The 12,992-nt window shown below is 53.0% G+C and overlaps 1 protein-coding gene across 4 annotated transcripts in view; it reads right to left on the reverse strand.

Moving 5' to 3' along the window:
- ACOT11 (acyl-CoA thioesterase 11) overlaps nt 1-12,992 on the reverse strand; it is a 47,460-nt gene that overhangs the window by 4,636 nt on the left and 29,832 nt on the right. For 3 of the 4 annotated variants that reach the window (XM_043461209.1, XM_043461207.1, XM_043461210.1), the window contains 9 exons: nt 11,396-11,456; nt 10,278-10,376; nt 9,330-9,465; nt 7,465-7,621; nt 6,160-6,279; nt 3,505-3,649; nt 1,859-1,914; nt 868-934; nt 471-554 (listed from right to left, as the gene is read on the reverse strand). In XM_043461209.1, coding sequence (XP_043317144.1) covers nt 471-554; nt 868-934; nt 1,859-1,914; nt 3,505-3,649; nt 6,160-6,279; nt 7,465-7,621; nt 9,330-9,465; nt 10,278-10,376; nt 11,396-11,456 — 925 coding nt within the window. The remainder of the gene's footprint in view (nt 1-470; nt 555-867; nt 935-1,858; nt 1,915-3,504; nt 3,650-6,159; nt 6,280-7,464; nt 7,622-9,329; nt 9,466-10,277; nt 10,377-11,395; nt 11,457-12,992) is intronic. The other variant, XM_043461208.1, reaches the window with a different exon arrangement.

Genomic DNA, 12,992 nt, shown 5'->3' on the forward strand with positions numbered 1-12,992 from the left:
TGTGGTGATGATACAACTTTATGCATTTTCCAAACTAGCAGGATTACACACTAAAAATGGGAAGTTTTACTGTATGTAAATTATACCTCAATTTTTAAATGTTGAAAATTTTTCTTAAAGAAAAAGATAAAGAAGCAGTAACCAATGCGGAACCAGAATGGATCCTGAGAGCCAGGCGTCCAGCCAGCCACCGGTGTCACTGTGGGGAGGTGACCCATCCCAGGACACAGGCAGAAGCGGCAGAGCTCAGCCCACCCTCAGCCCACCCCTGCCCCCAGCCCCTATCCGAGCCAGGCCAGGCCTCGAGGGGACAGGTGGGCTTCTATAAGTGGGTTGGTTTCATGACTCACCCAGGGCCTCTTAGGGAATCCCCCTCTGACTTATGTGGTTCCAGAGGGTTTCACAGCTCACAGTCAACACCTCTGGCTGCTCAGAGGAGGAAGGAGAGCTGGGAGGGTGGGGTCCGCTACCTGGTTGCTCTCCGAGGACAGCACCCAGTCGTCCTTGGCCACGAGCATCTTCAGGGAGGAGACGTTGTTGTAGCTCAGGTACACCTGCACACACACACAGCCTCAGCACCCCCTTCCTCGGGGCTCCGTGCCAGGCCCACTCTGATGTGTGGAGGGGAAACTGCACGTGAAGGAAGGAGCCCTGGGCTTTGGGAAAGGAGGCCGGGCTGGGCCAGACTCCTCCTCCCCTTGGGGCCTCAGCTCTCTCGTGCCAAGCAGGGGGACACAGGAAAGCCCTTGGCTCACTGAGCCAGTCCTGACGCAGAGTATCCTGTCCCCTTTGGGCCTCCTCCAAGAAGGGGGGATTGGGGGTCCCCGACAGGTCTGAGGACTGTCCGCACAGAGCAGAAGGCCTTACCTGGTTGCTAGGATCCCAGGGGACAGAGAGGGGCATCTCCGCCTGCTTACAGGACACGATGTACTTCCTGGGAGAGAGGGAAGACGACAACCTTGGTTCCTCTGGGGCCCACCTCTTCTCGGCAGGCTTACTGTGTGCCAGGCCCTGTGCTCAGCCCAGCAGGGTGGGAGGCACCCCTATGTGGCCAGGGAGACTGGGCGGGCACACAGAAGGCAGCAGCTGAGGACACGCACACTCAGAGGTGGGGACTCCCAGGGAAAGGTGTAGACCGCTAACCCTTGCTGAGTGACTTCACCCTTATGCTCAGTGTCCTCACCTGTAAAATGGGGTCAGTAGTCACACCTGACCCCTCACGGGGTCATCAGAAGGAGAACAGCATTTGGCATATGGTGTGTTATTCGCTGAGTCATGTCTGACTCTTTGCAACCCTATGGACTGTAGCCCACCAGGCTCCTCTGTCCATGGGATTCTCCAGGCAAGAATACTGAAGTGGGTTGCCAAACCCCTCCCTAAATGCACATTTTTCTTGTTAATCTTAGATGGTAAACCCTGGTGCATTTACAGCACTTTTCGGCATGTAAAGTGCTTTGGTAGCAAGCATTCACACCTGGATTTGCATCTCAAGCAATTGCTCACCTCCTCTCAGAGGATTTCTTTCTTCATCTCCAAAATGGGCATCATCGGAATCAATGGGAGGGACACAAGATGTAAAATTGGCCACACTTGCCCAGGTTCAGGTTCTCATTCTGCCAACCATTCCTATCTGTGTGCCCGTGGACACCTAATCCCTCTGTCCCCAGCATCCTCACCTGTACACGGGTCCAGTAAGACCGCTGTGTCATGAGGCCAAGACCAGAGACTGCCCAGATGTAAAGGCCCAGCCCAGGGGCAGCTCCAAAGACAGGCGAGTTCCCAGAGGCAGGGAGCAGACAGGGAGCTGAGACAGAACTGACGCCGTGTCCCCTCCCACCACCCACAGGCCTCCACTTGCCTGTCCAGGCGGATCTTCTTCCTGGCACTGGCTTCTCGGTACCGCCGCTCGCCATCCTGGGGAGAGGAGCCCAGACAGACTGTGGTGGGCACAGGACAACCAGCTCGCCCAGCCCCCATTGCCGCCTGCCCTCCTCCCCCAAAGGGCCCAAGGAGACCCTCCCTGCAGTCCTGAAGCGGACTTCAGGTTGCACAAGGGCAGTCTGAACAGCACAGTGCCCGGTCCCTGAGTTCCAGCCCCAGCTTCCCCTCACACCCCTGAGTGACTTTGGGAACACCACCTGCCCTCACTAAACCTTGCGATGGGCAGGCATGCTTCTAAAGTGGTTTCCACACAAAACTGCATCTAAATCTTATGAGAACCCTCTGTGTTCGGCACTAGTACTACACCCATTTTATTTTATTTTGGCCACACCACGCAGCTTGCAGCTACTCAGTTCCCCCACCAGGGATTGAACCTGCATCATGGAAATACTTTGGCCACCTGATGTGAAGAGTCGACTCACTGGAAAAGACCCTGAAGCTGGGAAAGACCAAAGGTAAAAGAAGAAGAGGGTGCCAGAGGATAGATGGTTAGATGGCACTTCCGACTCAATGGACATGACCCTGAGCAAACTCCAGGAGATGGTGGAGGACAGGGAAGCCTGGCGTGCTACAGGCCATGGGGTCACAAAGAGTCAGACACGACTCAGCAACTGAGCAACAGCATGGCAATGAAATCCGGGATTCTAAACATGAGGCCATGAGGGAACTCCCAGTACTATCCTCATTTTACAGAGGAGGAAACTGAGGCACAGAAAGGCTAAGTGGCTCACCCAAGGTCACAGGGCTAAGGAGTGTGGCCAGGAACAGAATCCAGATGGCCTAGCCCGGGGCCCACCTCTGAACCAGTACCTCTAATGTCTCCTCGCTCGTGGACATTAATTGGCAAAGACCTTAAAGGACATCACAGACTGTCTCCTGTCCCACTGTCTTCAGGCTCCCCACTCCTTTGCCCACCACCCGTCTTGACTGCCCAACGCCGGGCTCTAGAGCAGAGGTTTCACAGTCTGTGCTCGGCCTTGTGAGGCGAGGCAGGCCAAGGGACCTTCTGGGAGAGAAGAGGCAACCTCACCAAGGTCAGTCCCCAGCCCCTGGAAGCAAGCCCGAGCCTGGCCCTCAGGAGGCACAAGGGAACATTTTTTAGGGCCAGCCTGGACCCCTGGTCCCTGAGTCTCATCCCTACTCTTTTTACTCCTCTGTAACCATGGTCAGAGCAGCTGCCACTTAGTCAGGCACAGGATCAGTGTCTCCCCAACAGTCCTATAAGGCAGGAACTGCAGATATTCCCTCTTTAAAGATAGGACTGAAGCTCAAAGAGGACACCCGTCAGAACGTGGCCAAGGCGGGGTCCAACCCACCTCTGACCCCAAAGCCAGTGCTTTTACAGCTCTGCAGGCTCAGGAGTGCCGGTTAACACCCAGCAACGAGGGAGGCCCACACACATGGTTCAAGTTCTTCCAAAAAGCACAAGGGGCACCCCTGGGGGTCACAGCAGGGCACTCAGGGCCAAGCTGAGCCCCAGCAGAAGGAAAGAGCTGGGTCCATGCTCCCCAGTCCTGCCACCCCTGGGCAGAGGGGGAAGGGGGCTGGTAGCAGGGCACTCACCCCAGGCTGGGGCCGAATCCAGGGCAGCATCTGAGGCTGGTCATCTGCCCCCAGGACCACGAAGGTCATGAAGGCGCTGTTGATGTGCCGCCGATGGGTCTCGGCCTCCTGGCGGTAGGCCTCCACACACACGCCCACCTCCATGCTGAGGGGGAGGGAGGGATGCTGTCAGCTGGACAGACCTTCCTGAGGCCACCCCTCCCCAACACACATGTGTGCACATGAACACACACACACGCACGCGCGCGTACACACACACACACACGTACTCCTGCCTTCCCGAGGCCACCCCTCCCCAACACACATGTGTGCACACGAACACACACACATGCACGCGCGCGCACACACACACACACGTACTCCTGCCTTCCCGAGGCCACCCCTCCCCAACACACATGTGTGCACACAAACACACACACACATGCACGCACGCACACACATGCACGCGCGCGCACACACACACACACACGTACTCCTGCCTTCCCGAGGCCACCCCTCCCCAACACACACGTGTGCACATGAACACACACACACGCACGCACGTGTACACACACACACACACGTACTCCTGCCTTCCCGAGGCCACCCCTCCCCAACACACGTGTGCACACAAACACACACACACATGCACGCATGCACACACACGCACGCACACACACACACACACACACGTACTCCTGCCTTCCCGAGGCCACCCCTCCCCAACACACACGTGTGCACATGAACACACACACACGCACGCGCACACACACACACACACACACGTACTCCTGCCTTCCCGAGGCCACCCCTCCCCAACACACATGTGTGCACACGAACACACACACATGCACGCGCGCACACACACACACACACACGTACTCCTGCCTCCCGAGGCCACCCCTCCCCAACACACGTGTGCACACAAACACACACACACATGCACGCACGCACACACACGCACGCGCGCACACACCACACACACACATGTACTCCTGCCTTCCCGAGGCCACCCCTCCCCAACACACACGTGTGCACATGACACACACACACGCACGCACGCGTACACACACACACACACACGTACTCCTGCCTTCCCGAGGCCACCCCTCCCCAACACACGTGTGCACACAAACACACACACACATGCACGCACGCACACACACGCACACGCACACACACACACACGTACTCCTGCCTTCCCGAGGCCACCCCTCCCCAACACACACGTGTGCACATGAACACACACACACGCACGCGCACACACACACACACACACACACGTACTCCTGCCTTCCCAAGGCCACCCCTCCCCAACACACATGTGTGCACACACACACACACACACACACACACACACACACGTACTCCTGCCGTTCCTCCCACAGCCTGGATCAGAGACCGCTGGGCGGGAAACTCAGAAGCGTTCCCTTTCAACAATGTTTACACAGCTCCTGCTGCACCCCTGGCCCATGCTCATCTCTGGGGGTCACAGAAATGGATAAACCTGTGCAGTCCAGGTTCTCCTGTGCTAACAGCGAGGGGATGGGGAAACAAATGTCTATATAAAATATGTTTATGTAAAAATAAAGGGTTATGGAAAGACATAAGAAAGGAGGTGGAGGGGCAGGGCCTAATCAGAGAAAATGCTCATTATTAACATATTCACCAGTGCGCTAACAGCCGTGCTCCCGACAGCTCAGTTACAGCCGTCTCTGTATCTCCAACTGTCTGATGAATTATAAAATAGCAGCCGCCTCCATTCCCCTCACTTAGGAATGCAGACTTCATGCAGATGGGGAAATCAATGCCTAGAACAGGGCACTAACTTGCCCAAGGTCACACAACAGTCAGGAAGAGAATCTGCACTAGAAACCAGGCCTCACAGATCCTAGCTCAGGACTTTTGCTCTGCACAACAGCAGAATGTGTGCTTATCAGACGGAATAGTAAAATGATAATGATGATAATAATAATAAAAATAATAGCAGCAGCAATGGCTGACCTTCAGTGAACGTTCTCTCTGTCATTATACTATTAAACAGTAACTTCTCATTGAATCCTCACAATTATGAGGTAGCTGTGGTGAGCCCTGGTTCTCTAAGGTGAAAGAACTGAGGCTCAGAGGGTTAAGTAACTTGCCCAAAGTCACACAGATGCTAAGAGGTAAGCCAAATTTGAACCCAGGCAGCCTGGCTCCTGATCCCTCACTGTTAATGACTACATATTACTGAAAATCACCACATCTCTGAAATCATCAAAAGAGATGCATACTTTAAGTAAGCTTTCGTTGGGTATCAGAATCCATTACAAAGATAAGGGTTCTGGGAACTATTTGCGGTTTTAGGAAAAGGGTGGGGAAGGGTTCGATAAACAACAGAACACTGGCAAGAGGTGCCCCATGACCAAAGCATCCACAGTGTGGCAGGCTCAGAGGCAGGAGCCAGGGAAAGATACCAAGACATAGGCCACGTGGTGTGACCCAGGATGGGGAGCCCCGAGGAGGAACATCAGAGTGAATCCTAGTGATGGTGCAGGGACCCAGCAGCCAGAGTTCAGACCCCATAGACCTCGTCTACAGGGGAAACAGCTCCTGACACTTTGAGGAATGTCCCTTCTCAGGTCAGGAAGAGCCCTCAGTCCCAGGGGCCCCGTCTCATCCACCCCAGCCCCTCACCTGTGCTTGAAGGCGTTGTTCACGATGGCCTTGAGCACCAGACGGTCCCCAACCTGGGATGGGCCCCGGAAGTGGAACATCTCAATGGCCTTCAGGGTAGGGTGGGCACGGCAGAGCCGGCTGGAAGAGGCCGGGGGTCAGGGGATAGGACAAAGCACCCTCCAGTGTTTCAGCCACTGGCTTGGGCAAGCCAGCCTTCTCTCCCTGCCCCCATCCCCAGACCCTGCCCAGAAACACATGCACCACCCTCTGGCCCACCCACTCCCACCCAACCCAGTGACAGCTCTACTCAGAGGAAGAGAACTAAAGTCCCACCCCACAGCTTAGAATACTGAGATCCATGTATAGCTGGAAAAAAGCTGAATTTGAGGTGACACACAGCAGGGCTTGCAATAAACCTTTTCCATTCAATGTTTATATCCTAGCACCTGCTGTTCCTACTACCTGGAAGCCCTCCTCTTACCCAAAAATACTTGTCATTCAAGGCCCAGCTGATATACTCCTCCTCTAGGAAGCCCTCCCTGACTATCCACACTCTGACCCTCCTCTGAGATCGTATTGCGCTCATAGTTTAGGCTGCCCAAAATGGCATTGCTTATGCACTATGTCCACAGGGTAAACACAGAGGAAGGGCCACTGGAGCTGGGCTCCAAAGGGTGGAAGAATTCGCCTGGCTGAGGAGGATAAGGGTTAGGGAAGGCACTCCTATCAGAGGGAACAGCAAGTACAAAGTCGTGGAGGTATGACAGTGTCAGTTAATAAATGTTGGTCGTCATAACTATAAAAATATGCTCCAATACTTGGAGCAGAATAAGTCCCAGACAGGTACAGAGGTTATAGGAGAGGGAAGGAATTCTTTCCACCTTTAGGGAGAAGGGGACAGTTAAAGAGGCTTCTTAGAGGATAGACAGGATTTTAGCAAAGAATAGTGGGGCTACAAGGTGGAAGGTCAGCCAGGAGGGGAGACAAGAGCTGGGAGCATGGTGGGGTGGGTGGGAAGGAGAAGGGCAAATGGCTTGCTTTGCAAAGAGTATAAAATCCAGGAAGTGAGTGGGCAGGGCCAGGGCAAGGGGAGGCCCTGGTGCCAGCTGAGGGCTTGACACTTCCCCTGGTGAGCTCACAGAAAATCATTCCTCTCTGGCTCCCTGGGTCTGAAGGCCCCAGCTTACCCTATAAGAACAGTCAAGCTTCTGAAGACTTGAATGCCAGCACAATGCAAGCACAATGCCTGCACAATGCAAGTCAGGGTTTCTGCCCCAGAGGGAGCTGGCCAAGGGAAGGAGGGGAAGAAAGAAGAGGAGGCACCTGGCTGCAATGGTGGCCACGTTCTCCATCCAGGCCATGATCTGGCCCCCAAAAGTATTGCCCTGGTGATTGGCGTGGGGGGGCAGGACCAGCTCCACACTCTCCACCCGCGTCTTCTCGGCCGGCACCATGTGGCTACAGTCTCTGCTCTCCAGATCTGACCAAGGAGGGATAGAGCGAGGGAGGTGAGAAGATTCCCGAGGGCAGACCCCGCCACGGGCAGCCCAGGACACCCCCCCTGCTCCATACAGCTTCTCTTATTCACTCAGCACCAAGGAGGTGCCACGTATCTCCCAGGGGGAGAGAGCTCAACAGGGGAGGCCTGTGAACAGGAGGTCTTTCGCTTGGTGTGCAGGCTACTCAGTGATGCCACAGGCAGGGAGGAGAGCAGTTGAAGCCCTGAGCCAAGGTCTGGAACCAGACAGGCAGGACAGTCATAGGGAGCAACAAGACTCTGGCTTAGCTGCAGCTGAGGACAACTAAAGGGACAGCATAACATAAGGCTCAGATAAGGGCCCAGACGCCAGGCTAAGGCATCTAGACTGACCCTTGGGTAGAAGGACTGTCACGACAGGAGGAATCCACAGCGGCTGCAGTGGGATGGATGCTGCCAGGGGCCTTGACAACTATAGGAAGAGCTGGGCCTGCCATGGCCTCCAGGCCCCGCATAAATAGGGCACATGGAATCTAGAGCATAGCTCACTGCCTTCACTGGGGTTCACTACTACTGCCTGCTCTCTCTCCACTCTGAGTGGCTGAACTATCCTTGATGGGTCCTAAAATTGCCTCCTTTAGGTTTCCAGGAAGACTCTGCATTCTCATTTTCTGGACATCAGAGAACAAAACCAAGGTCACCCCTCTAGACCTTTGCCCTCAGCCTGTGTCCTCTGTCAGAAAAACCTTGCTTCACCTCTCCACCTGTCAAAATCCTCCCAGTCCAAAGTAGATCTTGTGTGCTGGTATAGGACAATCTGTAGGATATGCTTTTAAGGGGAAAGGAGAAAGATATAGGACAGTAGGTACCATTCCCCTATGGGGTAAAAAGGGAGGGTTGAAATGATAGGTAGTATGCATTAATATGGCTTCCTGGGTGGCTCAGACAGTAAAGAATCTGCCTGCAATGCAGGAGACCCAGGTTTGATCCCTGGGTCAGGAAGATCCCCTGGAGAAGGGAATGGCTACCCACTCCAGTATTCTTGTCTGGAGAATTTCATGGACAGAGGAGCCTACAGGTGGGCTACAAACCATGGGGTTGCAAAGAGTCGGACACAACTGAGTGACCAACACTTTCACTTTGTTTTTTATGCATAAATATGCAGGGAATACTTCTGGAAAGATGCCCCCAAATGAGTAATAGTAGCTGCCTTTTTGGAGGGGCAGAAGCGAGTAGAAGCAAGTCTTGCTTTTTAGTCTATCTATCTTTTTTTATCCCTAGAGCTATCTCAATCTATCTACCTATCTAGCTACCTATCTCCTGAGTTGGCCCAAAGAAGGAACATCTTACAGAAAAACCTAAATGAACTTCTTGGCCAACCCAATATATGCTTTTCTTTTTTAAAGTCCTAGGGTCCTCAAAGCCAAGCTCAATACTACCTTCCCAAATACCTTGACTCCTAGAGACCCATATGCATTTAGTGGATGACAAAGTGTTTTCCATGTGTCCCAGCTTCATCTTCACAGCCCCTGGGAGCTGGGCGAGAGGTCCAAATGCTCCCTTTTCCCCTAAGGGGCCTTGAGGCAAGAGGGTTATCCAGGTCTGAGGCCATCATTAGGTGGATACCCCAGGGAGACTTCCTTCCTCTCTCTCCCCCAGACAGAGGGGAGCACGTAGGACACGAGCTGCCCTCCCCACCCATGACACTCACCGTCCTGAATGACGCAATTGGCAAGGAGGTCCTTGATGGTGTCGGCGTAGACCAGCCGCATGCGCCGGCGCTCGGCCGCCACACTGTGCTCCATCTTCTCCTCTTCGGTCCGTGGCAGGGTTGGCTTCAGCTTCACCTGTGGCAGGGGTGGAGTGGGGGGTTTCAGGACAAATTCCCTGAAATAGCATGAGGGCCTGTCCCCTCAGGATTGCAAGGAGATCAAACCAGTCAATCCTACAAGAAATCAACCCTGAATATTCATTGGAAGGACTGATGCTGAAGCTGAAGCTCCAATACTTTGGCCACCTGATGCAAAGAGCCGACTCATTGGAAAAGACCCTGATGCTGGCAAAGATTGAGGGCAGGAGGAGACGAGGACGGCAGAGGATGAGATGGTTGGACAGCATCATCGACTCAATGGACATGAGTCTGAGCAAACTCCAGGAGACAGTGAAGGACAGGGGAGCCTGGTGTGCTATGGTTCATGGGGTCACAAAGAGTTGGACATGACTTAGTGACTGAACAACAACTGCCCCCCTAGTAATCATCTCACACCTGGGGCTCCTGGATGGTCACAAGTCTTGTCCCCTCTTTCTCCCCATCTTCCATCTCCATGTTGACTGACACATCACTTTCATCCTCCAGGGTCCCCCCCGCCCCCCCAAACTTGAGCAAAGGAACTGTGGATGAGGAATGTCCAGGCAGGACATGGAAGGCAATGGAAAGACCTGAAGAATCCTGGAGTGAGGTGCACGGGGAGAGCAGGGGAAAAGCAGAGCAGGGAGGCACTTGGGGTTCAACCGCAGTGGGGGATGGGCCTTCTTCTGGAAGCTGTGGATTCCCTGCTGCGCCCCCATCTCTACCACTCCACCAACCCCCCAGAATCACCGCCCGGGAAAGGCACCCAGGTGGCCTGGCAGCATAGAGCGGTCAGGTATAGCCACCTACCTTGGAGAGCTCCCTGTGGGCCACAAAGGTGGCTAAGGCCTTGCACACACACCACTGCTTCTCAGAGCACAGGTCCTCAGAGGCCACCTGGATGCCCACCTGGAAAGGAAGAGCAAGGTGCACAAGTGAGGCGGGAGGAACGAGAATCCTACAGCTTGAGATGGGACGCGTCACCAGGCCTGGCCTCTGGTATTTCTGTATCACCAAGTCCAGAGGGCTAGAGACCTGGGATAGGCTCTGATGCTGGCCCTGGCTCCCTGGGGAACCTTGGGCATGTCAGTTCCTTTCTCTGGGCCTCAGTTTCCTCATCTGTAAAATGGGGATGATTGTACCTACCCTCACAGGGTTATTGAGAGGATCAAAATGAGACTGTGTTATGAAACGGCTTGAAGTAAGTTAATATAAGTGTTGGCTAAATTGGAAGGACAGACAGCTTGGGGGTCCATAGGGAGACCTTGAGCACTTATGGGGTGTCCAGAGCTATAGTCAAGATTCTGCTATCCAAGCCTCAGTGGTGCCTCAGTAACCACTGGCCCAGCTGGGTAAAATTGCCTGGGCCTGACATCCGTAAGTGGGAAATAGAGGCCCTCCACTAGAGCTCACAGAGCCCTGTGCATCACCAAAGAGTCCTTTCATTAAACCTTCCACAATCCGGCAGCATAGGAATCATGTTCCCATTTTACAGATGTGAAGACAGAGGCTGTGGGAGGTAAGCTAATGGACCAAATTCTAGCGCTCTCACTGCTTCAGCCCACTGACATCAGGGCTAAGCACAGTGGCTGTCCTCCCTGCATTCACCTGGCTGCTGAACAGAGGGTCTGACATTAGGTATGAAGACCCAGGAAGCTGGAAGTCAAGGCCCACAGTGGAATCACCATCAAGGACCTCCTTGCCACATGGCTCGGCAACCTGAGGCAAGTTCCTTCCCCTCCCTGGCCTCAGTTTCCCCTTCTGTGTTATGGCCATTGGACAGTTAGATCCCTAGGATCCTCCCAAACTTGTCAGCTATTTCAGAACTCTGTATCCTCAGCCAGGGCACTGTGAGTGTGAGCATGAGTGCTCCCAGGCTGGGGGCTGAGAACAAAGAGAAAGTGGAAACCACCCACCCAGTGGCTCACCTCCATGCTGGAGTTGAAGGCCCGGTTCACCTTGGCCTTGATATTCACCACTTGTCCAACACTGAGGAGGGAAAAGCAAGAGATTGAGCCATCCAGAGGGACAGATGGAGAGAACCAGGGCCTCAGATACTTGTGGGGCCTCTGCCAAGGGGAACTGGCCAAAGAATGTTATGGCATACAGAGCATATTCACATCTATGATGCTACCAAAGTAAGTTGGCAAGACAGTGTTAGCACCCCCATTTTACAGGTGGGGAAGCTGAGGCAAGAGGAGTGGCATGATGTCATTTATCTCCCCCTTTCCCCTGCTCCCCCTAGTCCAATGAACGCTCATGATTCTCTTTGCTCTCAACTCAACAGTCCCTCCTAAGGAAAGCTCCCCCACCCCCCACCTTCTTGTAGCCCCCAAAGTTTTACCCTCCTAATACAGATCACCATAAAAAATACAATAATGAAAAAGTTTAAAATATTTCAAGAATTACTAAAATGTGACACAGAGACACTAAATGAGCCAATGTTGTTGGAAAAAATGAGGTCGATAGATTTGCTCAATGCAGGGTTGCTACAAAATTTCAAGTTGTAAAAAATGCAATATCTGCAAAGTGCAATAATTGCAGTCAAGAAATTAAAAGACACTTACTCCTCGGAAGGAAAGTTATGACCAACCTAGACAGCATATTAAAAAGTAGAGACATTACTTTGTCAACAAAGGTCTGTCTAGTCAAGGCGATGGTTTTTCCAGTGGTCATGTATGGATGTGAGTTGGACTATAAGGAAAGCTGAGCGCTAAATTGATGCTTTTGAACTGTGGTGTTGAAGAAGACTCAAGAGTCCTTTGGACTGCAAGGAGATCCAACCAGTCCATCGTAAAGGAGATCAGTCCTGGGTGTTCATTGGTAGGACTGATGTTAAAGCTGAAACTCCAATACTTAGGCCACCTGATGCAAAGAGACGACTCATTTGAAAAGACCCTGATGCTGGAAAAGATTGAGAGCAGGAGAAGAGGACGACAGAGGATGAGATGGTTGGATGGCATCACAGACTCAATGAACATGGGTTTGGGTGGACTTCAGGAGTTGGTGATGGACAGGGAGGCCTAGTGTGCTGCGGTTCATGGGGGTCGCAAAAAGTCGGACACGATTGAGCGACTGAACTGAACTGAATGCCTGTATTTATCTACAGACAGATAAAGCAAATTTAGCAAAGTGTTAATTACTGACTCTCAGTGGTAATGATCACACCACTATTCAACTTTTCTATAATTTTGAAAGTTTTCATGATAAAATATTAGAAAAAGAACTTTCCTGACCCACCAATAAAAAAAAAATCTATTTTTTGCAGTGCTAAAATATGACCCTTCCCCTTCCTCCTCCTCCCCTCTCCACTTCCTCTCTAGCCTCCCCTAAAGCCAAGCAGTCACCCATTTGGACTCTCAAGCTTCTCTTCCTTCCTGACTGTCTTCCAGCTCAGGTCAAAATTGGCTCCATCCCCAGAGTCACTGCCAAGCCTCCTTGGGGGCCCCTTAAAGCCCCTATTTTCCCAAAACCCCTCCAGAGGCAGTGCCTATAGACAAAACTGACCTTTTCAGCCAGTTGTAA

The sequence above is a fragment of the Cervus canadensis genome, chromosome 2 (genome assembly GCF_019320065.1).
Source record: "Cervus canadensis isolate Bull #8, Minnesota chromosome 2, ASM1932006v1, whole genome shotgun sequence".
In the NCBI taxonomy this organism is placed as follows: Eukaryota; Metazoa; Chordata; class Mammalia; order Artiodactyla; family Cervidae; genus Cervus; species Cervus canadensis.